At 39.0% G+C, this 24,034-nt stretch overlaps 1 protein-coding gene across 6 annotated transcripts in view; it reads right to left on the reverse strand.

The window, feature by feature from the left end:
- The window catches only part of aopep (aminopeptidase O (putative)), a 287,164-nt gene that overhangs the window by 185,352 nt on the left and 77,778 nt on the right, over positions 1 to 24,034 (reverse strand). For all 6 annotated transcript variants that reach the window (XR_008633214.1, XR_008633215.1, XM_055161429.1 and 3 more), the window contains exons 11-12: positions 3,852 to 3,954; positions 965 to 1,072 (exon numbers count right to left, since the gene is read on the reverse strand). Coding sequence is in view for 4 of the 6 variants with exons in the window: in XM_055161429.1 (XP_055017404.1) it covers positions 965 to 1,072; positions 3,852 to 3,954 (211 nt within the window). In the remaining 2 variants the exon portion in view is untranslated. The remainder of the gene's footprint in view (positions 1 to 964; positions 1,073 to 3,851; positions 3,955 to 24,034) is intronic.

A 24,034-nucleotide genomic window follows, 5' to 3' on the forward strand; every position in this document is an offset into this window, starting at 1 on the left:
AATGGATAGCGGATGGATGATGAGCTTTGTGATGCGGTTGCGGATGAAAAATAGCCCATCAGCGCACCTCTAATGTGGGTGGATAATTTTGTTTGTTTTTTTATTTCCTACGAGGAGGACTCAAATATGCATTGAGTAATAATGTGTTTAATGCACTTTTGCCCACATTTGTTTACGTTTTACAGAAATGAAACTTAAAACCACATGACTAATTTGCATAAACTATAAGTACTGAAAAACGGCTTAAAGACACAACTCGGTGTAATATATGTGAAAATCGGTTCAGGGTCAGTAAGCACAACCTGAATGAATACATAAGGCGCACTGGATTATAGGGCTGATTTTTGATTGTTGATTCTTAGAGAAAATTAAGGGATTTTAAGTGCGCATTATAGTTAAAAAAAATACAGTAATATAGGACCTTTAACTCAGCTCTGTGCTTCAATATTTCCCCTTCCCCCTCCTCCTATTGGTTGGTCAACCTGCGTCCTGCTTTAAATGAGTGAGAGGCACATTCAGCCGGTCGCAGAAGAGGCAGCAGATGGCATTTAGCAATCTGTAACATAACTAAATATGCATAAATTATGATAAAATCGAAACTATGATCCAGATTTTGAGAAAACCATTATATGAATTTCCTTGGCATATCTCCCGCTCTTATGTCAAACACTCAAACGGAGCATCCAGGTGTGATTTCTCAGCTGTGAGGGCCCCAGAAGACCCAGCATATGTCCACGGCTAACGCGCCAATTTCAGATGCAGCTGTAGCCATTTCAGCTATTGTAACACGGGCTCCCAATTAATTTATGGAAATAACATAGTGCCTCAGAGACAGGTCATATTAAAGAGGTTTAAATCTGAGCTGGAGTTTTATTAACGCGCTCTCGGATGGCTTCCAGTCAACATGCTACACGGGCCGTTAAGTTAATTGAGAGGAAATGAGGTCGCTCCCTTCGCTGCGTACCTGAGAGAGAATGAGCTGTCCGTGGACTTTCTTCACAAACACTCGGAAGAAATCGATAAACTGTTGTTCGCCGACTTCACTGGCCAGGAATCTGAGAAGGAAGTAGCCCTGGAAAAGATCAGATAATATTATTATATCTAACATTATTCTGAATTCAACCTTAATCCTATTTCTGGTTATTTAAAGCCACAGTATGCACATTTTTAGCCAAAATCAGACAACAAAATATGGATTTTTGTTTTTTTGTTTCATTTTGGATGTTTTGTGTATTTTTTTCTGGTAGAGGGTCGGTCAAATGCATTATTCCATGAGATGCTATTACTTTGTTTGAAATGTTTCACAGTATGGCATTAAACCTTTCTATTTCCATGGAGATCAAACCAGACCAAGTTACAGGTCAGATCTGTGGAGAGACAACCCCACTCACAGTCCTACCACATGTTTTTCTAGGTATTTTTGAGCTATAAAACTTATGAGCTATGAAACTGAATAAATGTAAGGTAGAGCAGTTTAAAGCCAAACTGTGGAACATTCCAGGCAGAGCAATGACGTATAAATGGAAACAAAGAAGTGACAGACTCTCCAACAGAAAACTTACACAATGCACCTTTAATTTGAGCAGGCTTGCATCTTCACAAGTCTGACTCTCACTTGGCCTGGATGAAGGACTATATCTGTCACAATAACAAGTTTTGAAGCACAATAAATATCTGCAGAGAAATACAGAGACAAACAATAATATTGAAAATATCCTCTGTGCTCTGACCTTGGTGCTGGGAGACCTTCAAGCAGGACAGTCCCAGTAAATTCATTTTTAAGTATACAGTATCATTAAAAAGCCTGACTTAATCAATAACAGAATGAAGCAATAATTATATGAAAGCCAGAACGATATATTTTGGGGCTCAATATTTAATGATGAGTTGATATAGAAATTGTCGTGACAGGTCTACTTGTTTCCATGGAAATATTGTTCTTTTGGCTATAATCTTCTAGCCTGATTCATCAGCTGGTTTCACTTCGTGGAAACCGTCTGACTTCACAACATTAGGATTCGTTCACTCGACAGTAGGTGGGTACTTTTTTATTTTATTTTACCAAGCTGTGCTATTTGGTCATGACGTATGTAATGCACCAAATCCCGTAGGAGGAAGGGCAATAACGTCTTTCCCCTTGATAAAATTCACCAAACATTCTCTTTGTTCTGGCTTTAAATCCTGGATCTCAGGAATCGTTGCCAAAACAGAATGTCTGTCTTCGTCTATATCAATCTCGACCGCTTTGTTTACTGTTGTGCTGTACCACAAAAGGGACCCAGACAGGCGCTTGAGTTTGACATCAAGGCTTCACAGCTCTTCGCTGTTTGGCCGGTGCACGGTCTACAATTTCCGGGGTTTTCGCAAACCGTCTCGTGTATTTTGATTCCTGACCTAGTCGCTGGAGAGAAATGAAATTGAGCGAAGGCACTAGGTGGTGCCAGACTGGCTAATAATCTTCCACAGTATGGCATAAAACGTATCTGCCTCCATGGAGAATGTTTTGCTTTTTTGTTTTAAATTTCTATTTTCGGGGAATGTAGTTAGAATTTAGTGTAGTTTAGTTTAGACTGACATTAACATCTGTCACTAGACTAAAGATGAAAAATAGCAGTTCTTGCGAATTCTTGCATATTTACAGAAATATTCATTAATGTCTCATAAATAAATACTGCAGGTGACCATGACAGCACCAGAAAGTTAACATGCTATATCTTTAATTTGGACAACTTTAAAAAAAAAAAAAAAAAAAAAAAGTATAATTTACAAATTATCATATAAACAAAGTTGCTGCCCAAATGAAACAGAATCCTTAGAAATAAGGAAGAGGCCTGATGAGTCAATTTGTACACGCTAAAACTTTATAACAACATATGCATCCACCTTCAACATACTGTGAGAATGATTATGTAATTAATAAAATTTGTAATTAGTATTCAGTCATTTCTAAATCTCAGTGATCAGCTTGGTCTTCTTAATCAAGAGCCCCACAACTAATCTTCTGTGAGTAAATGCATGTGGTTTGGAGCAGAGGTCAGATTATGGAGGAACAAATTTGCTTTTGTATGTACTGTATGTCCAAGTACCAATTAAGTTAATGGGAAAGTAGGAATAGTAGTAAAATTTAAAAATAAAATTGAAAAGGGCAAAAAAAGTCTCTGTTTCTGCTAGGTTACATTTGACAGTATGAAGTATGAATTAAAATGGTGATTATTTTACCATAATCAAGTCAATATAAACTACAACTACATTCATGTTAACAATTTAGCTCATCAGTCTAAATAAGTGAAACATAATATTAACTTTCAGCTGTTTGACGTAACTTTTTCAAAAATTCCATAGTGTCTCTGTTATCTGTAGGACCAAAAACCATCAACCTTGACTTTTCCCCCCCTTTTTTACTTTATTAAAAAGGCTCTGTACCTGATTTTTATGGCCTTAAAGCAGAACTAGTTAATTTTATATTGTTTGCAAGGTATTCCTCACATTTCACGATGAGTTTATGAGCACTTTTCACAACTTTCAGAGGTCAGAGAAGAGTTTTATAATTCAACAACTAGCGTACTAACTGCACTTCATGATTTTCATACGACAAAATTTAATTAGATAATTAGATAGATAGATGGATATTACTCAGATGACTTATTTTCACCTCAAGAGCTGCTTATATAATATAGATAATACAAAAAAAATGATATACGGAGATTTTAAAAGCATGACCAGTTTCATTCTTTGCTATTCTATTTTGTTATTCTTACTCAAACAATCAGTGCTGGAATTTTATTTCTCCAGTTTCCTGTTACATTCCTCACTGTTAGTTTCCTGATTTCCTTCCTTCAATAGTCTCTCACCTTTAGATAATGGACTTGCATGAATGTTTTGTCCGGGTTGAGAGCATGTTTGACTGTAGAAGATCCGGACTCACTCACCGCACCAGTGCTGTCCAGGTTGGGTCTGAAAAATAAAAACACAATCACAATAGGGAAGGAAAAACTCATAAGCATGTACGTAAGAAGGGCAAGGAGAAGGACACAGAGCTGAACAATTTGGCGGATAATAATAAAAAACATAATTGCTTTTATTTATTTGTTTAATTAATTACTGAGTGACATTGCAATATTATTTTTTGTGTTGTGCGGTAAAAGTTTCAATATTCTGTGCAGACATCCAGAGACACTGAAATACTAAACTGATACAATAATCCCATGCATTTCAGAACATGTTTGTAGAGGTCTAAAGAGCTGTACTGATACTTTGCAATGACATCATGCTGGGGGTTTTCTACATCATTGTTTCCCAAAGACTGGGTAGCAAGAGATTTTTTTTGGGTCACCTTCTCACGATCTGTACAGTTCTGACACATGTTTAAATGTTAAGACATGTTTTCTGTAACACAAAGTTGAAAAAGTTGGAAAAAACTGAGGCACTCTAAAAGTACAAAATAACTAAAAGTCTTTAATACCACAAGGCAGATAAAGTTAAACACAATTCTGCATGATTTCTTTATATCCGAGCACAATTCTGCACAATTTCTGTATATCCAAGCACAATGCTGCATGATTTCTGTATATCCAAGTACAATGCTGCATGATTTCTGTATATCCAAGCACAATTCTGCATGATTTCTGTATATCCAAGCACAATTCTGCACAATTTCTGTATATCCAAGCACAATTCTGCACAATTTCTGTATATCCAAGTACAGTTCTGCACAATTTCTGTATATCCAAGTACAGTTCTGCACAATTTCTGTATATCTGAGCACAATTCTGCACGATTTCTGTATATCCAAGCACAATTCTGCACGATTTCTGTATATCCAAGCACAATTCTGCACAATTTCTGTATATCCAAGTACAGTTCTGCACAATTTCTGTATATCCAAGTACAGTTCTGCACAATTTCTGTATATCTGAGCACAATTCTGCACGATTTCTGTATATCCAAGTACAATTCTGCACGATTTCTGTATATCCAAGCACAATTCTGCACGATTTCTGTATATCCAAGTACAATTCTGCATGATTTCTGTATATCCAAGCACAATTCTGCACAATTTCTGTATATCCAAGCACAATTCTGCACGATTTCTGTATATCCAAGCACAATTCTGCACGATTTCTGTATATCCGAGTACAATTCTGCATGATTTCTGTATATCCAAGCACATTTCTGCACAATTTCTGTATATCCAAGCACAATTCTGCATGATTTCTGTATATCCAAGCACAATTCTGCACAATTTCTGTATATCCAAGCACAATTCTGCATGATTTCTGTATATCCAAGTACAATTCTGCACAATTTCTGTATATTCAAGCACAATTCTGCACAATTTCTGTATATCCAAGTACATTCTGCACAATTTCTGTATATCCAAGCACAATTCTGCACGATTTCTGTATATCCAAGCACAATTCTGCACGATTTCTGTATATCCGAGCACAATTCTGCACGATTTCTGTATATCCAAGCACAATTCTGCACAATTTCTATATATCCAAGCACAATTCTGCATGATTTCTGTATATTCAAGCACAATTCTGCACAATTTCTGTATATCCAAGTACAGTTCTGCACAATTTCTGTATATCCGAGCACAATTCTGCATGATTTCTGTATATCCAAGTAGCACTCCTGGCCCCCCAAAGCTTTGCAGTGTTTTCTATAATTTCTAATCTTTTTGTAATTATTTTATTGACTATTTTGCTCGAGTATTGCTGGTTCAATTGAATGTTGAAAAGAAAAGGAAATGGGCTACATTTAATGTCCAAATAGGCGACTTATGGATAACTTTTATTGCTGGCTCAATTACTGTTTTTCAGTGTTTAAAACTTGAGTACCACTAATTGTTCAGAGAGACACGATCACTCAGTCAACAATAAAATATCCTCTTTAATGTTCAATAACGGTCAAATCCACCTTTATTTTGTGATTTATGAATAATGTCTACTGACTTAGGTTGCGAAGGTTTGTGATCTTTTAAAATTTTCCCCAGAAAAAAGTTTGGGAAACACTGCTTTACATTTACGTGTACGTGTATGAAGGTCATCTGAAAACTCAACAAAACTGATGTAAACAGCAAATTTTATATCAGTGTAATCAGTAAGAGCATTCATAGTTCTGTTTACAAATTTGGATGAGAATGACTAACTAAAACACTAGGGATGTAATAATAACCGAAATACTGTGATATCGTATCCTATCATCAAAAGTCTCACAATAATATTGTATACTGTCAAAATATATTGAATTATAAGTTTCTTTGCTTACATGCATGGTTTTATAGTTGCAACAGCTTATAAACATAGGAAACTACATATCCCATGATTCATTTCAGTGCAGACAACATGAAGAAACATGTTTTATCCTTGAATTCTTGGGATTGTGGTGGAAATAATTCACACTAAAATCTTTTCAAGGTATTTTAAAAGCAAAAACAGTTTCCCATCTACAATTATATTAGTCTCTCCAAAATATCGCAATAAATGTCGTACCGTGAGATGCATATCGTGATAATATTATACCGAGAGCTTTGGATATTGTTACAAAAAAACTGTTGGCTAATTATGATTATCAAGTTTATTTCCATAAAGTGTGCAAGAATCAAGGCATATATACCATAATATTTCCATGGAGACTTGCAGGTGACGGACCCTCCACCAGAAGTTACACATTGCATCTTTAATTACATGTTTATTATGCAATGAAATAGCAGTTTTCTTTTGAATGTGATTAATATTTCAGCCTAGAAGAAACTTTTGCAAACCAGAATTTCTTTTACGCCATACTTCACAAGCCAGTTACACAGACCCACCTACACGGCACAGTAAATCCAGTGCACTCTTTGACTGGGGAGCACATTGTTGCCAAGACGCCCTGCTTTGCTTTGGGCTGGAAATCGAGGATCAGATTTATAGGGGAAGGCTGTAGCGTTTATGTGACCTCACCGTGTAGACTACAAACTGTGACTTTCTGAGCCAGTGGCAAAGTGATCCAATCTGCAAGAACAAGATGTAATGTTCCACCCTCAGACAGGTTAAGACACTTACCCTGTGCACCTGCTATTACTTAGTATCGCTTCAAATGGGCTTAAGCAGTAGCTGGTGGAATTTAGGGACTGTGAATCCAGGATTAGTTATGCCCATTATAAATATACTGTTTTTTTAAAAGTGTTTTGGACCTCTAGACTTTGCCAGGAGAATTTGCTGTGGAAAAGGGAGTGAAGAGAGGAGATGACATTCAGCAACTTCTCAGAGTGGATCTCACAACTCCATGGACCAGCTTAGAGGTTTGTGTATGTGCTGCAGCCTAATAGCCTGCTTCATCAGCCAGTTTCGCTTCATGGAAACCGTCTGACCTCTCAGAATTAGGATTCATTCACTCGACGATAAGTGGATACTTTTTTTATTTAACCAATCGCTGCTGTTTGGTCGTGGGTTATGTAATGTGCCACTAACAGGACTAACTGGTATATTAAGCTTTTCCCAAATCCCGTAGGAAGAAGAGCAATAATGTGTTCCCCTTTGATAAAATTCACCAAACATTCTCTTTGTTCCGGCTTTAAATCCTTGATCTCGGGAACTGTTGCCAACACAGAATGTATGGCTTCGTTTACATCCATCTTGACCACTTTGTTTACTGTTGTGCTGAACCACAAAAGGGACCCAGACAGGTGCTTGAGTTCAACATCATGGCTTCACAGCTCTTCGCTGATTGGCCGGTGCGCGGTCTACAACTTTCGGGGTTCTTGCAAACCGTCAAGTGTATTCCGATTCCTGACCTAGTCACTGGAGAGAAACGAAAGTGGTTCCCAAAGTGCGGGTTGGGACGGTCCAGGGGATTGCAAAGATTTCATTTTAAAAATTATGACAAAATTGGGGCAAATTACCAAATAAAGTACAAGTAATTCAAATCAGTTAAATTCTTTTTGCAGTGGGGGGTCCTGGCAGATTAAATGGTTCTTGGGTCCCGAGCTGAAAAGTTTGACAACCCCTGGCTTGGATCACTTGATATTTTTGCAATCCATCAGATTTGCTAAAAGTATTGCACAAAAATACAGTGAAATGGTCTTGTTTTACATTGTATTATTATTATTGTTTTATATAATTTAAAAAATTCATAGAAAATATTTATTATATTATTCTTAAGCTCTTTACTTCAAATACACTCTGCTTGTACAACACTTTGTCCAAATCAAGTTTAAATTTGCTTTCTAAATATATTTAACATAGATATTCATTACCTAAATTTGTTTGATGTCTATTAAGAAATTAACCATTGTACTTACTGACTTACCGATTACTGACTTTTTGTTTAATAAATGAAAGCTGGAACATCACATTTTGAAATTTTCTATGATAAACACTTGAATGAGTAACTTGATTGATGATGTTTTTATTCTCATGTTTTATTGCTACTGCAGCATTAAGTAGTTCCAATATTACTTTCTGCAGCAATATATCATGCTTACAAATTTGAGTTCAATGTACAAAATCAGTCAAATGCAAATGACTCTTGTACTGACATAACGCACACAAACAAACAAAGTGAATAGAGTCCCGCAGATGAGCACAGGACAGGATGCCGGGCCATCATAGTTGCAGTTAGTGCTATTGATCGTCCAGAGCAGATTAACTCCATGTGCCGATGGGAAGGCCTTGAAGGATCACCCGCCCTCTGCGTCAATACACCAGGCGCCTCGCTGCCGATCAATATCCCCTTCATCACCACTCACGCACTAGCTAGCATCATCACCGCTCACGCACAAACTCACATCATCATGAGGCCTGTCACGATAACAAATTCCAAAGTACGATATATTGCTGAAGAAACCCTCGCCAATAAATGATCATACTGAACGCTATTATGCTACTGATACAATAATCAAGCCTCTACAGCTCTAACTGTATGGTAGAAAGGAAAAATAAAAAGTACAAGTAGAAAGAAAAGCTATCCACGATAAATACTGACCCCCCAAATAAGTCTTCCATCTGTAATTATTGTGACAGGCCTAATCATCACCGCACAAGCATCATCAATAAACCTGTCACGAAAACAGAAAAGAAAGAAACAGAAGAAAACATAGCTAATAAATGATAATATTGAATGCTATTATCCCACTTATACAATAACCATAAAAAATATTCTCTACTGTACAGTACAGTACAGTATTCTGTACAGTATTTTTAATGAACGTGAGCTGCAATAAATACATGAAACGTTCATGAGTCATAGAAGTTATTTCTTCAACCCTCCACAGCTCAGATCTCACTGTATTACAGAAAAATAGCAAAAAGTTCCCCAACACTATCCATCCATCCAATATGTCATTACGCTTATGCTTATCAGGGGCTGGGTCGTGGGGGCAACAGTCTAAGCAGGAACTCCCAGACTTCCTGCACCCCACGCCCTCCAGCTCCTCCGGGGGGGACCCCAAGGCGTTCCCAGGCCAGCTGAGAGACATATTTTTCCCCAGGGCCTCCTACCAGTGGGACATGCCGGGAACACCTCCCAAGGAAGGCGTCCAGGAACAGATCCTCAGCTGGCCCCTCTTGACGTGGGGGAGCAGCGGCTCTACTCTGAGCTCCCCCCGTGTGACTGAGCTCCTCACCCTGTCTCTAAGGGAGAGCCCAGCCACCCTGCGGAGGAAACGCATTTCGACCGCTTGTATCCACGATCTTGTTCTTTCGGTCATTACTCAAAGCTCATGACCACAGGTGAGGGTAGGATTGACGGTAAATCGAGCTCCCTCTTCACCAAAGCGGTCCTAGACAGTGACCACATCACTGCTGATGCTGCACCGGCCCACCTGTCAATCTCAAGCTCCATCCTCCCCTCACTCGTGAACAATACCCAGAGATACTTGAACTCCTCCAACACTAGTACAAAGAAAAAGTATCCACGACAAATACTAACCCCCCAAAATAATTGTTCCATCTATCATATATTAAATGATAAGTTGCTATAAGATATACAAATTACGTTTTAAAATTAAGATGTTGCTTTGTCTGTTATGTTCCACAGTATCGCAATAAACATATATCTTGCAAATAAAAGAAAAACAAACATTGACGGACTCAAGAGCGCTTCTCAATTTTCGCAGAAATACAGACTTCTTGTTTTGGAAAAAAGGCAGGAAGAAGAGCATGGAGCTTTTGTGTAATAGGAAAGTCTGTTATTTTTCTCTTAGTCAAATTTGTAATAGCTGCCTGCTCTGCTGTTGTGATGTTTACCCAAATCAGCTTCAGAACATGGAAAATACACGGGAAAAAAATCAGGTGCAGGCCCTTTAAACAAGATTTACTTAATAATTGCATCCTCTGACTGTAATAAGTCTTACAGCCCTACATGTTTGTCAGATATTTGCAGGATTAGAACAGGAAGATTGGAGGATTGGAGGATAGGAGGGTGGATGAAGTAAAGGGCGGTAGGAAAACAGAGGTGGACAGGGATGAGCGGGATGTGCTCATGAGGAACACATCAGCCTCCTGGAATTTTGAAATCTGTCCCGACACAGTTACAAGGATTTGCATCATGCGCAGTGGGAGAGGCACATGCCATACAAATGTGAACAGGCAGCAGAAATGACCAGTTCATTTAAATGAGATAATGTGGTACAAATGTCTCGTCAGAGTCAATCGCTTTGTTTTAGATGATATCACAACATAAGATGATCCAAAAGCATTTAAATGAGACAGGGTCAGGTAAGGCTACTGCTTGGGGATTTTACTTCTCGATAAGTACCGAGTTATATGTAAGTTGCGTGGTTCAGGTGGATGATATACCTTGAACAATAAAATAGATTCACACAATATCTGTATGTTTACAAATTTAAGAGAATCCATCTTGGGGTGTGCACACTGTAAGATTAATTGGTTGGGCAACCAATCACAGAGCAGCACTAATGTTTGTGCGGAAGCCAAAGACGAAGCACCCAAAGAACCAAAACAAACATGGCGACGTCAACAAATGTACCGCAGCCTCTTTTAACGTTAATAAAGACTGTTTAGCTTATCAGAGTATCTCCAGGTTTGACTACCCCAAATTTAAGACTTTTTAAAGACCTTTTTAAGACCACTTAAATGAAAATTAAGACCAAAATTGTACCCATTATGCGGGCGAAAAACACCAGATTCAATTCTAATAATGACCAACCAACTACTATATCTAGAATCTAAGAGACCTGCACTTCCCCTTGATCCATCAAACGGCTTCCTCCACTCTACTGATTCTTTACCTATTGGCGTCGGCGCTAGAAACTAAAGTATTGTTTGCGCAAACTCCAAATTCGAAGTTCATACACGTTACATGATTTCATGTTTTGTGTTGTTTTTCGTCCCTCCATTTAACATTGCACTGCAGACCGGCTGAGTATACAAAAATATAGGCTAATGAAATTTAAGACCTTTGTGGAAAAAAAATAAGAATTGGACAACAGAATTTAAGACTTTTTAAGGCTTCAATTTAGGAACATGAAATTTAAGACTTTTAAGAACCCGCAGCTACCCTGTTTATGAAGAACATGCAGGAGATAAGAGCTTTGTACATTTGTGGACAGGGAAGATATCTGTACTTTTCCATCTACTGGATATAACAAAAGTTTGAGTTCTCGTCTTGTTCCAATGTTATGATACTTCAACCAATCAGATTCAAGAAGCATCACGACGCTCCGCTTTGGCTTACAGTGAGAGCCGTTCCAAACTGACGATGTGTAGAACTCAATTCAGAGTGACACACATATCAATTTGGTGAGCGCCCGGTTAGGATGTTATTGCTTTGCCTGAAATCTTTCACAGCAGGTGACATCAGGCAGCCAAGTTCTCTGTCAGATCTGTGGAGAGGTGAGTCTTCTCAGCAATCAACATACATGGAATGGAATAAAATTAAATAGATCCATTTAAGTTTAATGTCACATCCCAGGCAAAGCAATAAGATCTGCACAGAGATAAGCAGGACTGATGGACTCCCCACTAGAAAAGTTACATAGTGCACCTTTAATGGAGAAAACTGGTGCTTGCCCTCAATCTAGAGTCTAGAATCAGAAAGCAACCAGTATCCTTTCTGTGGAGTCTGAACTATGAGAAACACCTCTAAATCATCATGTTTAGGAATGATTGAAAAATGTAACCTGGAAAAAAGGGTTAATTTGTTTGTATCATGGGCCTAGTATTTCCTGCCTCTAAATCAGTGAAATGTCTTTGCTTTTCTGCACTCTGTCCAGTCTGGGGCTGGCTGTGACCGAGGCTGTCTGCTGCAGCTGATAAGATGAAATAGACTCTTTTTAAGACAGCAGGACGTGCCGTTTCCCTGGGAAATTAAGTGTGTGTGTGGGACATGTATTTCTAACATCACACGGACTTGTACACTGTACTCCAATACATGTGGGGACCGGAATGGAGGTCTTCAGGTCTGGGTTGAGTCTCCACAACAAATATTTTAGTACTGTCAAAAGTACATTTTTGTGTGTGATGTATTGCTTCAGAAAATATCACAATTCAGTCCAGCAGTGTCCGTTTCAGTAGCATCTTCCATCTTATCAGTAGTTCTGACCAAGCCTAGCTCCAGATCTGCTCCTGACAGGTGCCCCAGCGGCACTGACGGATGCTTCAAATGCAAAAGATGGATTTCTCTACAGGGGCAAAAGTGTTTAACCTTAGCATTATTAATAAAACACTAACATACAAGATTCCCATTTCTAAATGTATATGTTGAGGTTTGCGCCGTAAGATATCGCACGTTTCAACATCATGAGGACCAGTTAAAAGAGCATACAGTCTTCTACACAGGACATACAGTCTAACCCAAGTAGGCTTTGTGCACAATAGTGTCCGGACACAGTTATTCACTCTGATTAAACCTCTATGTGGTCGGGTTTTCACTTAGTTAAACAAATATGAACACTTATTTAAGGATCATACTACGAATGAGTTACAGATGGCTAATTAACGACAACTGTTAAAGCAAAAAAACATTTATAAACACAAAACTGCCCCCTGGTCTTCACATTATTTGTAAAGTCTTTAACATGTTGACAGTGACAACCAGCCCAAACTCGCTGTCCACTGCATACTTTTTAAAAGGTCCACAAAAAGGACTCATGAGCTTTAAGCCATGTTATAATGTTGTTACTCCAAAGCTCAAAATGCTCTGTTTCACCTTGTGATGTCATGAAGCGGTAGTTTTCAAGTTAACAGCTCCTTTTAGTCAGTGGTGGAGTTAGCAATTTGGGGGCCCTAGACGAACTTGAGTTTGGGTCCCTCACTATAACGAGGGACTTTTTAATTTTTTATATATTTATTGTCTGTTTTTCCCCATTTTTCTTGAAACATTGTTCTATTTATTTGAATTATAGTGGATTGGAAACTTGTCTTAGTTAGGAAGTAGTTTTATTTTTTTGCTAGTACAATTACATTTTTGTTTATATCCAATACATATGATTATTATTGTTTTTCTTATGATTATTGTTTATAAGTAAACTACTCTCATTTAATGTCATATTGAGAGAAAATCAAATTGCTCTGAGGCCTCAACCATTTGTGGCATTGAGGGCAATTGGTTGGGGGCCCCTCCAGGTTTGGGGGCCCTAGGCAGCCGCCTACTTTTACCTAATGGTAGCGCCACTTTTGCGTTTAGTTCAGAAGATATTGGCAATTCCAGGACTGAAATCATGCAAATGATGCTAGCAACGGTGTTGGAGTTTAAAAACACAGTGGAGCATTTCGTGTATTATCACATGATATCACAAGATGGAACAGAGCGTTTTCTGTTTCAGTGAAGAACTCAGCCTAGATATGCAGGGTTTGTGTGTTAAACATGTGTGAATCAAACAAAAAAACAACTCCAGGTATTTCTGTGATGAGAAAACATTATAACATAGATCAGAAAATAGCGTAATATGGGCCCTTACAGTATTTATGGATTTGAGCGAGAGTTTGCAAAATACCCACAGCAGTAGTCACAATAACTGTGAACTAGCTGAGCATTGTTATCCAGGCTGGAGCCACCTAGTGCCTCCGCTCAATTTCATTTGGCTCCAGGGACTAGGTCAGGAATTGGAATACACTAGATGGTTTGCAAGAACCTCGGAAGTTGTAGACCGAGCACCGGCAACGATTCCTGAGATCGAGGATTTAAAGCCGGAACAAAGAGAATGTTTGGTGAATTTTATCAAGGGGAAAGACGTTATTGTCCTTCTTGCTACGGGATTTGGAAGCTGTGCATTACATACATCACGACCAAATAGCAGCGATTGTTTAAATAAAAAAAGTACCTGCCTGCTGTCGAGCGAACGAATCCTAATGTGAGGTGAATCAGGCTAGGGCATTATGGTGCACAGAGCCAATTATCACCACATTTGAGATTTACAGATTTCAACAAAACATTAAAAATGACAAAATTCTCCATATTAGAAAAAGGCTAATTTAAGACAGCTTTTTCTTTGACTTAGTTTCTCTTTCCTCTGGCCTCAACCAGCGAAGCCCCCTCATGTTACACTGTAAGTTATGAGTTTGGGGCACAGTACCAGAGCGATGGCAGCACACGCATTCACCACAATAAAACATGGCGGCAGTGTGCGTCAGAGACAGTAAGGACGCACCCATGGGAGACAAAAACGCCGCTCCATCACTGCCTCGTTCCACAAAGGATCTCCACCCTTCCTCTGTCTGCTCCTCGACGTATGTACGGCTAAACTTCTGTCTTTCTTTGTCAGAGATGATTTAGAAAGACTTTAAGAGGAATTGCTACCGGGTGCCTGGGAGAATCACACAATGTATCTGAAAATAAATGGAGCGCTGATCGGACTCAAAGGAAAAGGTGTGTCAAATGTTATGTGTGTGTCTAAAGGGGCGTGATAAATGACTGATATTTCTGTATTTAGTGACGCTATTGTGAAATGATAGACTGATGATGTACCCAGAGTAGATAAGAGCAGTTTCCTGTTTTATGAGAGAGGTATTTCTTTTATATGTTCAATACCTGTCAATGTATAATTTTTATGACTCATGAGCAATTAATGTTAAAAAGTAATTTATAAAAAAGCCTGGTGCCTTTTAAAAAATGTCCTTGGTGCACTATAACTTTTCTTGTGGGGAATTCGTATAGTATGAGTACGGTGTTAACCTCACCTACTCTGCATTTATTAAATTACATGGTGTTTTAACGGAAGAAACATAAATTCTTAATGTGAGCAGGGTTGATTCTGTACACATCTAAACTGTACCTTGATTTAGTGATATCAGATAGTCTGTGTGGACATAGGGGTCATTCCACGCCAAATTTCTGAATGCCGCCGCTCGACCATCTCAGATTTGACTGAATAAATTCTAGGGGGTTCACACACTTTTCCAAATTTTGGCTCCCAAGTTTTAGTTTTGTCATTAAAATACTCTGTCATTTACTCCCTGAGCTATTTTTAGCAGAGTACTATAAGGAGTTGGGAGCTAAAATTTGGGACTTTTCCTATTGCAAAGTGTGTGAACCTCTTAGATTTTTTTCAGTCAACTCTGAGATGGTCAAGCGGCAGCATTCGGAGATTTGGAAATGGAATGACCCACAGACAATTCTAATGCCACAGTATGCAACATTCCAGGAAAAGCAATAACATCTCTATGGAGTTTGAAAGTCAAGTTAGTGCAACTTTAACTTAATGTCCCTGCACACGATTTTTTTGTGTTTGAGTAAAAATTTTAAATTTTATAAGCAGCACTTGAGGTAAAAATAAGTCGGCTGCGTGCTTTGTTGTTAGCTTTACAGGCAAAACTCCGCTCGGTCTCTGAAAGTTGTGAAAAGCTCTTATAAACTCGCTGTGAATAATAAGGACGCTCAGAATGCATAAGGTGAACTGAACTGAACTAGTTCTGCTTTTCAAGTTTTTAAGACAGTAAAAAAATCAGGCATAGCACATTCAACGATAAAATATGCATTTTGTAATAAATTCATTTATTTTACATGCTTTGGCTCAATGTTACATGAATTAATTATCATTGTGCAAATTACTAAAGGTGCATTGTTTAACTTTTCAAGTGGAATTTGCAGCAAATGCTTTTCTCCATGGAGATGTTTGTTTTGTCTGGAGATGGTTCAGAGTGTGGTATTAAATCTTTTCTGTCTTCGCAGAGACCACATTTCAGAATAATGTTTTTCTAGGTATTTTTTTCTAGGTATTTTTGAGCTAAAAAAAAACACATGTAATTTAATAAATGAGCTGTTTAATGTCATACTGTGGAACATTCCAGGAAGAAGAGTGATGTAGCTATAGAACCAACGACGAACCCCCAACCAAAAAGTTACACAGTGGATTTAGGCTTTAAAATACTGACAGTTTTTTTAGATATTCATTTCCAGTATAACGAGTGAAATCATCTGTATTGTGAGCCATGCATCGTGTAATGTACCAGATTGTGAGGGACCTGTTATTCGCAGCCTTACGGGAAAATCACATTATAACTCAATGTATCTGAGAATGAATGCAGTTGTTATCAGGAATGAGTGTGTGTCGCTGTGTGCGCCTGAAGATTGGAGTAAAATCAGTGACTATTACGCGCACATGTTCAGGTTTACAGGTCCTATATGACACAAAATTGACTCGTGTGAGCTTTAAGTCATGTGAGAATGTTGTTACCTGAGAGTTATATTTGTTTCATTCACACATGTTTGGATAATTCTGCATTATTACCGTATTTTTCGGCCTATAAGTTACGCTTTTATTCATGGCTTGAGTGGTCCTGCGACTTATACGGTGCGATTTATATATTCAAATTTTCACAGTGACAGCTTCAAGAGGGTGCTCTAGGTTTGTGTGGCAGTATCTGCTACTACTATTACTCCTGTACCACTGTCATTTCACTCTACTGCGCATGTCTCCTGCAGAAAGAGCCACTGTCCTGTCTGGGATCATGTCAGTCGATCGCACCATTACTTTTGTACTACTGAAAACTGAAATTTAAACAAACTTAAAAAGACATCGAAACCATGCTGTCAGGATTCTGAAAGGTCAGAATAATTCTAATTGGAACTGATGCTGAGTCTGATGACAGCTACACAGAAGAGGAAGTGGCGCTCTATTTACCTCCAGAGTTGCTCAGATGTGACAACAAGGATGAAGAATTCAATGGATTTAGTGATTTGGAGTAAGATGGAGAATTTGATAAACTTGTTCTCTTGTTTATGCTATAACAGCCTGTTGTTCTCTATTCTATTGTTATTACTCTAACTTGCCTTTCAAGATGAAATGTCGGTTGCTGGTCTCTGATTTTATAAAACAAATTTCCCCCAAAAAGTGCGAATTATATATGTTTTTTTTTTTTCTTCATTACCCATTTTTTGGCTGGTGCAACTTATACTTTGGAGTGACTTATTGTCTGAAAAATACGGTAGTCTGTCTGCATCTCCCAAGCTCAAAACTGCTCAGCTCCACTTTGTGATGTCACAAAGCAGTAGTTTTCAAGTTAACAGCTAGCTTTTACCTTTTGTTCAGTAGTCTGACTATTAAAGAGATAAATCCAATCCAGATGATTCTAGTGAAGGTGTATGGAGTTTGAACACACATGTAGCATTTCCAGTATAACCACATGACATCACTAGGTGGAACTGCGTGTTTTCTGTCTAGAGAACCAAGCCTAAATATGCAGGGTGTGTGTGGTAAACATGTCATGTTTCACTGAAAGAAAACACAACTCCCGGTATGTTTGTGATGAGGAAACAACATTATAACAGATGAGGAAATAGCGTGATATGGGCTCTTTAAGAATCGAAGGGGCATATCTGAACAAATCAAGACTGGAGAAGGTGGATAAGGTACCACTGTGTTTCCAGCGGTCTCGTAAATCAGCGGGGAGAATAGCGTCTGGCCAGCACTGCCCTATATATAACCACTCTGAAATGGGCAGATAAACACTGGACATTGGGGTCTGGTGGGATCACGGATCGTCAATGGTGACCCACTGAACTTGGGCAGGACGAGTTGCCATTTAAAACCATTGTGTGCGGGTTTGTGTGGGAGATATCGTTGTCGTGCCATTGAGCCAAAGCACTCGCGGTTATGTGCAGAGGCAAGCTGTGTCCATTCACCTTTCGGAGATCTGGTCTAACAATAGAAACTCATATTAGGAGGAGACGGCTGGTTCATAAATATTTGACAAAGAGCGATGAGTTTTCAGCTGGTTTTACAGCTCAGGTTGGTGATAATTGCCACTATATAGATCCAGTGATGCAGAAGGAGAAGATGGAGGAAAATAGGAAAAAGCACATGGGACATGATCTGGAATACTGAGATTGTAAAGTTATATTTTCGCACTTTTTAGGAACATTTGAGCTAGACGGTCTTTGATGTCTTAGGCTACATTCAGACTGACATTCAGAGTTTAATGCTCAATTCGGAATTTTTTGTGAAATCAGATTTTTTTGCGAGGTCGTTCACATTTCCATTTAAACGCGACTTGTATGTGATCTCCAGTGCGAACTTTAAACGCCCCAAAAGTGTCCCGCATGTGCACTGGAGGACACGACGTCACACGCAGCGAGCATGATCAGTGTTTACGGAAGTCGCCTAAACACTGGGCTTGTCTCCCAAAATATGGTCCAGTTCTTCGTAAAATGGACAGGTTACACGTCCACGGCTGCTTCGTTTGTTTGAGTCTTTAGCCTCCTTGTGTTTGGCTCACAGGCTCTTTATTTTTCATTGACACTGGAGCCAGGACCGCCTGTAGCTGCACTTGGACATTTCTTTGGCAATCACTTCACAAACTGCACGGTTCCGATAAGACTCCTCCAATTTGGCCTGAATACAGCGATCTCCCCCAAATATTAATAAACTCGCTAACCTCACTTTCTCTCCATTGACTAGACTCTGAGCCTGACGTGTAGGTGGGATGAATGTGACCTGGCCGTTCAGACTGAAGTCACATGTCAAAGGATTGGATATGTATCGGTTTTAGGAGCTCATATCCAAGTGGCCTGGGTTGCATTTGAAAAAATCGGATCTGTGTCATTGAAAGGTCAGATACAGGTCACATAGTGGTGAAAAAAAAATAGATTTGGGGCACTTCAGGCTGCAGTCTGAACGTAGCCTTAGTTGACAAAAAAATTTATGTAGAGTTAAAGCTGTACACATTTACCTGTGAAAACACTTTTTCAGCAGGTCTCAGATATCATTAAAAAATACTTTTACTTGTTAGTCCAGTTAAAAAATGTAGTGGAGTAGAAAGTACAGATACATGCTCTGAAGTCTAGTGATGTAAAAGTAGGCAAGGCAAGGCAAGTTTATTTGTATAGCACAATTCGTACACAAAGTAATTCAAAGTGCTTTACAGAATAAGAAATACATTAAAATCATAATAAAAACAAATCAAAACATAAATAATCATGAAGATTAAAATTAAAAAAAAGAGAGACATAAATTGGAGAGAAGAGTGCGGAATGAAAACCTTTCAGTTATATGCACAGTTAAACAGAAATGTTTTGAGTCTGGATTTAAACAGCGTCACAGAAGAGTCTGTCTCACATGTTCAGGAAGACTGTTCCAGGTTTTAGCTGCATAAACCTGAAACGCTGACTCCCCTTGTTTTAGTTCTGACTCTGGGCACCAGCAGGAGGCCGGTCCCTGAGGTCCTCAGAGTGCGAGATGGTTCATATGACACTAACATGTCACAGATGTACTTTGGTGCTCGGCCATGGAGAGACTTGTACACAAGCAGAGCTGCTTTAAAGTCTATTCTCTGAGGCACAGGAAGCCAGTGCAGAGACCTGAGCACAGGACTTATGTGCTCGTACTTCCTAGTTCGAGTAAGGACCCGAGCTGCAGCATTCTGGATGTTCTGCAGCGTCTCACAGCTCGTTTGGAGAGACCAGTGAGCAGAACATTACAGTAGTCTAACCTACTGGAGACAAATGCATGGATAAGTTTCTCCAAGTCTGATTTAGACAGTAAACCTTTGATTTTTGCTATGTTTTTTAGATGGTAAAAGGCTGCAGATGTTATTGATTTTATGTGACTGTTAAAGTTCAAGTCTGAGTCCATTATTACCCCTAGATTTCTTGCCTGATTTGAAGGTTTTAGAGCGAGAGACTGGAGGTGACTGCTGACACTGTCCCTTTGTTTCTGTGGACCAAACACTATGACTTCAGTCTTGTCAGAGTTTAGCTGGAGAAAGTTGTTTTGCATCCACACACTGATCTGTTGGATGCAGTGACCAAGTGACTCCACTGGTCCATAGTCTCCTGCTGCCAGAGAGACGTAGATCTGAGTGTCATCTGCATAATTGTGGTACGACACGTTATTGCTGCTTATTAACTGGCCTAATGGCAGCATGTAGAGATTGAACAACAGGGGGCCCAGGATTGACCCCTGAGGCACCCCACAGGTCAGGGCCATGTCATCTGAGACACAGTTTCCAATTTCAACAAAATACTTCCTGTCTTCTAGATAGGACTTGAACCAGTTTAGTACAGTACCAGAGATGCCCACCCAGTCCTCTAGTCTCTGTAAGAGGATCCCCATGATCGACAGTGTCAAAAGCAGCACTCAGATCTAACAGGATCAAGACTGAGACTTTGCCTGCATCAGTGTTCAGGCGGATGTCATTTGTCACCTTGATAAGAGCAGTCTCAGTGCTGTGGTGGGCTCTAAAACCTGACTGGAAAACATCAAAGGAGTTGTTCATTTGGAGAAAGTTCGTAAGCTGTTGGTAAACAGCTTTTTCAAGGACTTTGCCAAAAAACGGCAGATTTGAGATGGGTCGGAAATTGTTCAGTACTGTGGCATCAAGACTGCTCTTCTTTAGGAGAGGCTTAATGACCGCAGTTTTCAACGCATTTGGGAATGTTCCAAATTGAAGTGACATGTTAACTATGTGAGTGAGTGGTGAAAGTAAACTGTTGAGGACAGACTTTAGAAATCTAGTGGGTAACATGTCCAGGCAGCAAGTAGATGAACTCAGACTGGTAACGATCTCTAAAACAGTTTTGTCAGTTACAGGTGCAAAGTGATTCAGCTCTAAGTGTCTCTGTGGCTGCATGCTTGTTATTTGTGTTGTGGAATTGATGGCATTTTTGATGCCCTGAACTTTGTCATTAAAGAAAACTGCAAACTCATTACATTTAGATGTGGAAATTAGTTCTAGTGGCAGTGGAGCTGGAGGGTTTGTTAATCTGTTCACTGTTGCAAACAGGACACGAGAGTTGTTTTTACTGCAATTACCAATAATGTCCGAAAAAATACTTCTCTCTTGTTTTTACTCAAAGTGTAGTTGAACATATGCATTGTTCCTCTGTAAATCTCATAATGAACCTGGAGGTTTGACTTGCGCCATTTCCGCTCAGCCTTCCGGCACTCCCTTTTCTGTGCCCTGACTGAGTCATCATTCCTCCACGGAGCTTTTTGCCTATCTTTAACCACTTTAACCTTTATCGGGGCGATGGCATCCAGAACATTCAAACACTCAAAGTCACAGAGTTCAACACATCATCAACATTAGAACATGAGGCAATTTCAAAAATGTATCATTTCCATGAACAGTGCACCTGTGTTATCATTTATGTGTCTCCTTCGAACAACTGTAGGAGCAGCCGGTGGTTTGGGAATAACAGACAGGTCAAAGAAGACACAGAAATGATCAGACAGAGCAACATCAACCACACTGACATTTGAAATATTTACACCCTTTGTAATGAGCAGGTCCAGAGTGTGCCTCTGTTGTGAGTGGGCTCACTGACATGCTGAGTCAGACCAAAAGTTTCAAGGACAACACTAAGCTCTTTGGCATTTTTGTCACACACATTATCCACATGTACATTAAAATCACCTGTAATGACTAAACCATCAAAGTCTGTGCAAACAACTGAAAAGCATCTCAGTAAAATCATCAATAAAACTTTGACAGTGTTGAGGAGGTTTGTATATGACTATGTAGAGTATGGACGGTGATTGTTTTAGCTCCATTTTGAAGGAAACATACTCAAATGATGAAAACACCCCAAATGACAACCTGTGTGTTAACAAATGATCTCTAAAAAATGCACACACTCCTCCACCCTTTTTATTTGCTCGTGTTTCAGATTCAAATTTGAAGTTGGGAGGGGTTGATTCCACTAGCACTGCATGACCTGTGTTTTTGTCAAGCCATGTTTCAGTTAAAAACATAAAGTCAAGATTAAAAGAAGAAATAAAATCATGAATTAGAAATGATTTGTTACATAAAGATCTGACATTGAGCACAGCAAGTTTCTGATTAGTTTCAGTAGGACTGGATGTTATCTTCTTACAGGGAACGTGAACTAAATTTCTCTGATTAGACAGTCTAACTGTAAAAGTAAAAGTATTCATTTTTAAACATACTTAAGTATACATTTTAGGCATCTGTACTTTACCTAAGTACAGTACTTTAGTACTTTTACTTTGTTATGTTCCACCACTGCAGTTGATCTAACAAAGCCTGGTACCGTAATTTTCTTGTTTCCATGGAGATATGTATAAAGAGACATTCAGGCAAAGCAATCACATCTTTATTGAAAATGAAAATGAATGCATGTTGGGCAGATTTAAATATGGACTTCTTCCTTCGGCTGGGTGAAAATCTGGTACTTCAGCTGTAATAGTTTTGCCTTTTCATTTTGAAAATTTGATACAAGCAAAACTAGAACTGCTACTAAGATTTTCTTGAATGGATGGCAAAAAATGTGTCATATAAACAAGGTTATGGTACACTGTATACAAAAAACAACTTAAATAATTGAGTATGTTTGTTGCTGGAGAACAAAATTAGATTGTCTCTTCCTCCATATTGTTTTACCCAGACAGAGAGAAAAGCCCTGCATTTGTATATGTGCTTAAAGATGTTTGAGGTTCTGTATGCTGATATAGAGCTAGAACTGAATATAATGCATGTGGGTATAGTCCTATAACTGCTCTGCCTGGAATGTTCCACAGTATGGCATTAAACAGCTCTAATTACAGGTAGTATTATAGCTCAAAAATACCTAGAAAAACAGTCATTCTAAGTATTTCGAGGTAGGGTTGCTCAGATCTGACCTGTAACTTGGTCTGGTTTGGTTTCCATTAAGTTAGAAAGGTTTATTACCAAACTGTGTAACATTCCAGATAAAGCAGTAACATCTCCATGGAGACAAGCATTTGACGGACCCTCCACCAGAAAAGTTGCATCTTTAATGCATTCTTCTCCTTTCATACTACATTTTTCCCAAATTATCACAAGTCCACGCTGTTTTCTAGGAGTACTTTGTCTTTAATTCCTTGAAATACAACCCATTTCCGATTTCCTTTCTCCTTTTCATCCCTCCTTCCTTTCTTCTCCTGCCTCTCTTTCACTCACTTCTGTTCCAAATCAATTTTCTCTCAAAAATTTCACTGCCAGCCATCTGTTTGATTGGTCAACCCACTCCATTCAAATACATGTTTTTTATTCATAGCAAAACGGTCACAAACACACAATGCCTGAAGAGGTACACCACCTGCCTCTCAATGAACACTTTACTGCTTTGCCTGGAATGTTCCACAGTATGGCATTAAACTATTGCCATGGCCACAAGCAGATGCAATCCTGGAAAGTCTGTGGAAAGGCAACCACATGTACTATAACAATGCATGTTTTTCATTATATATTTTAACATAAAAAAACTGTAAATGAATCTATGCGGACAGAGAGTCTCCTGTTTCTTGCAGCATCACAGCAGCCTCTGGGGGGCTTCACTCTTCTTACTCTGCTCTGGTGTTTCAGTCGGTGATGAAATGGTTAATTCCCTCAAAGTATTTCCTCTGGAAGGTCTTATGCCACATGTGCTTCCACATACAGTGTAAAAAGCCTGTAGCATCTCAAATGCCCATGGCTAGCTCCTCAGCTAGCCTCTTGCACAGTCTCCATGGATACAGGAAAAAAGTCTGTTAATTTAACACAATTCAGCAGTCCCTTACTTGTGTCCTTTGAGCTTCACATGTTGTACTTCTTAGGCACCATCCACACTAGTCCGTATTGAAGTCATTTTCGTTGTGTATGCAGTGTTCATCCGACTAATCCAA

This window comes from Boleophthalmus pectinirostris, unplaced genomic scaffold, assembly GCF_026225935.1.
Source record: "Boleophthalmus pectinirostris isolate CB_2022bp ecotype Guang Dong unplaced genomic scaffold, ASM2622593v1 HiC_scaffold_4, whole genome shotgun sequence".
Taxonomy (NCBI): Eukaryota; Metazoa; Chordata; class Actinopteri; order Gobiiformes; family Gobiidae; genus Boleophthalmus; species Boleophthalmus pectinirostris.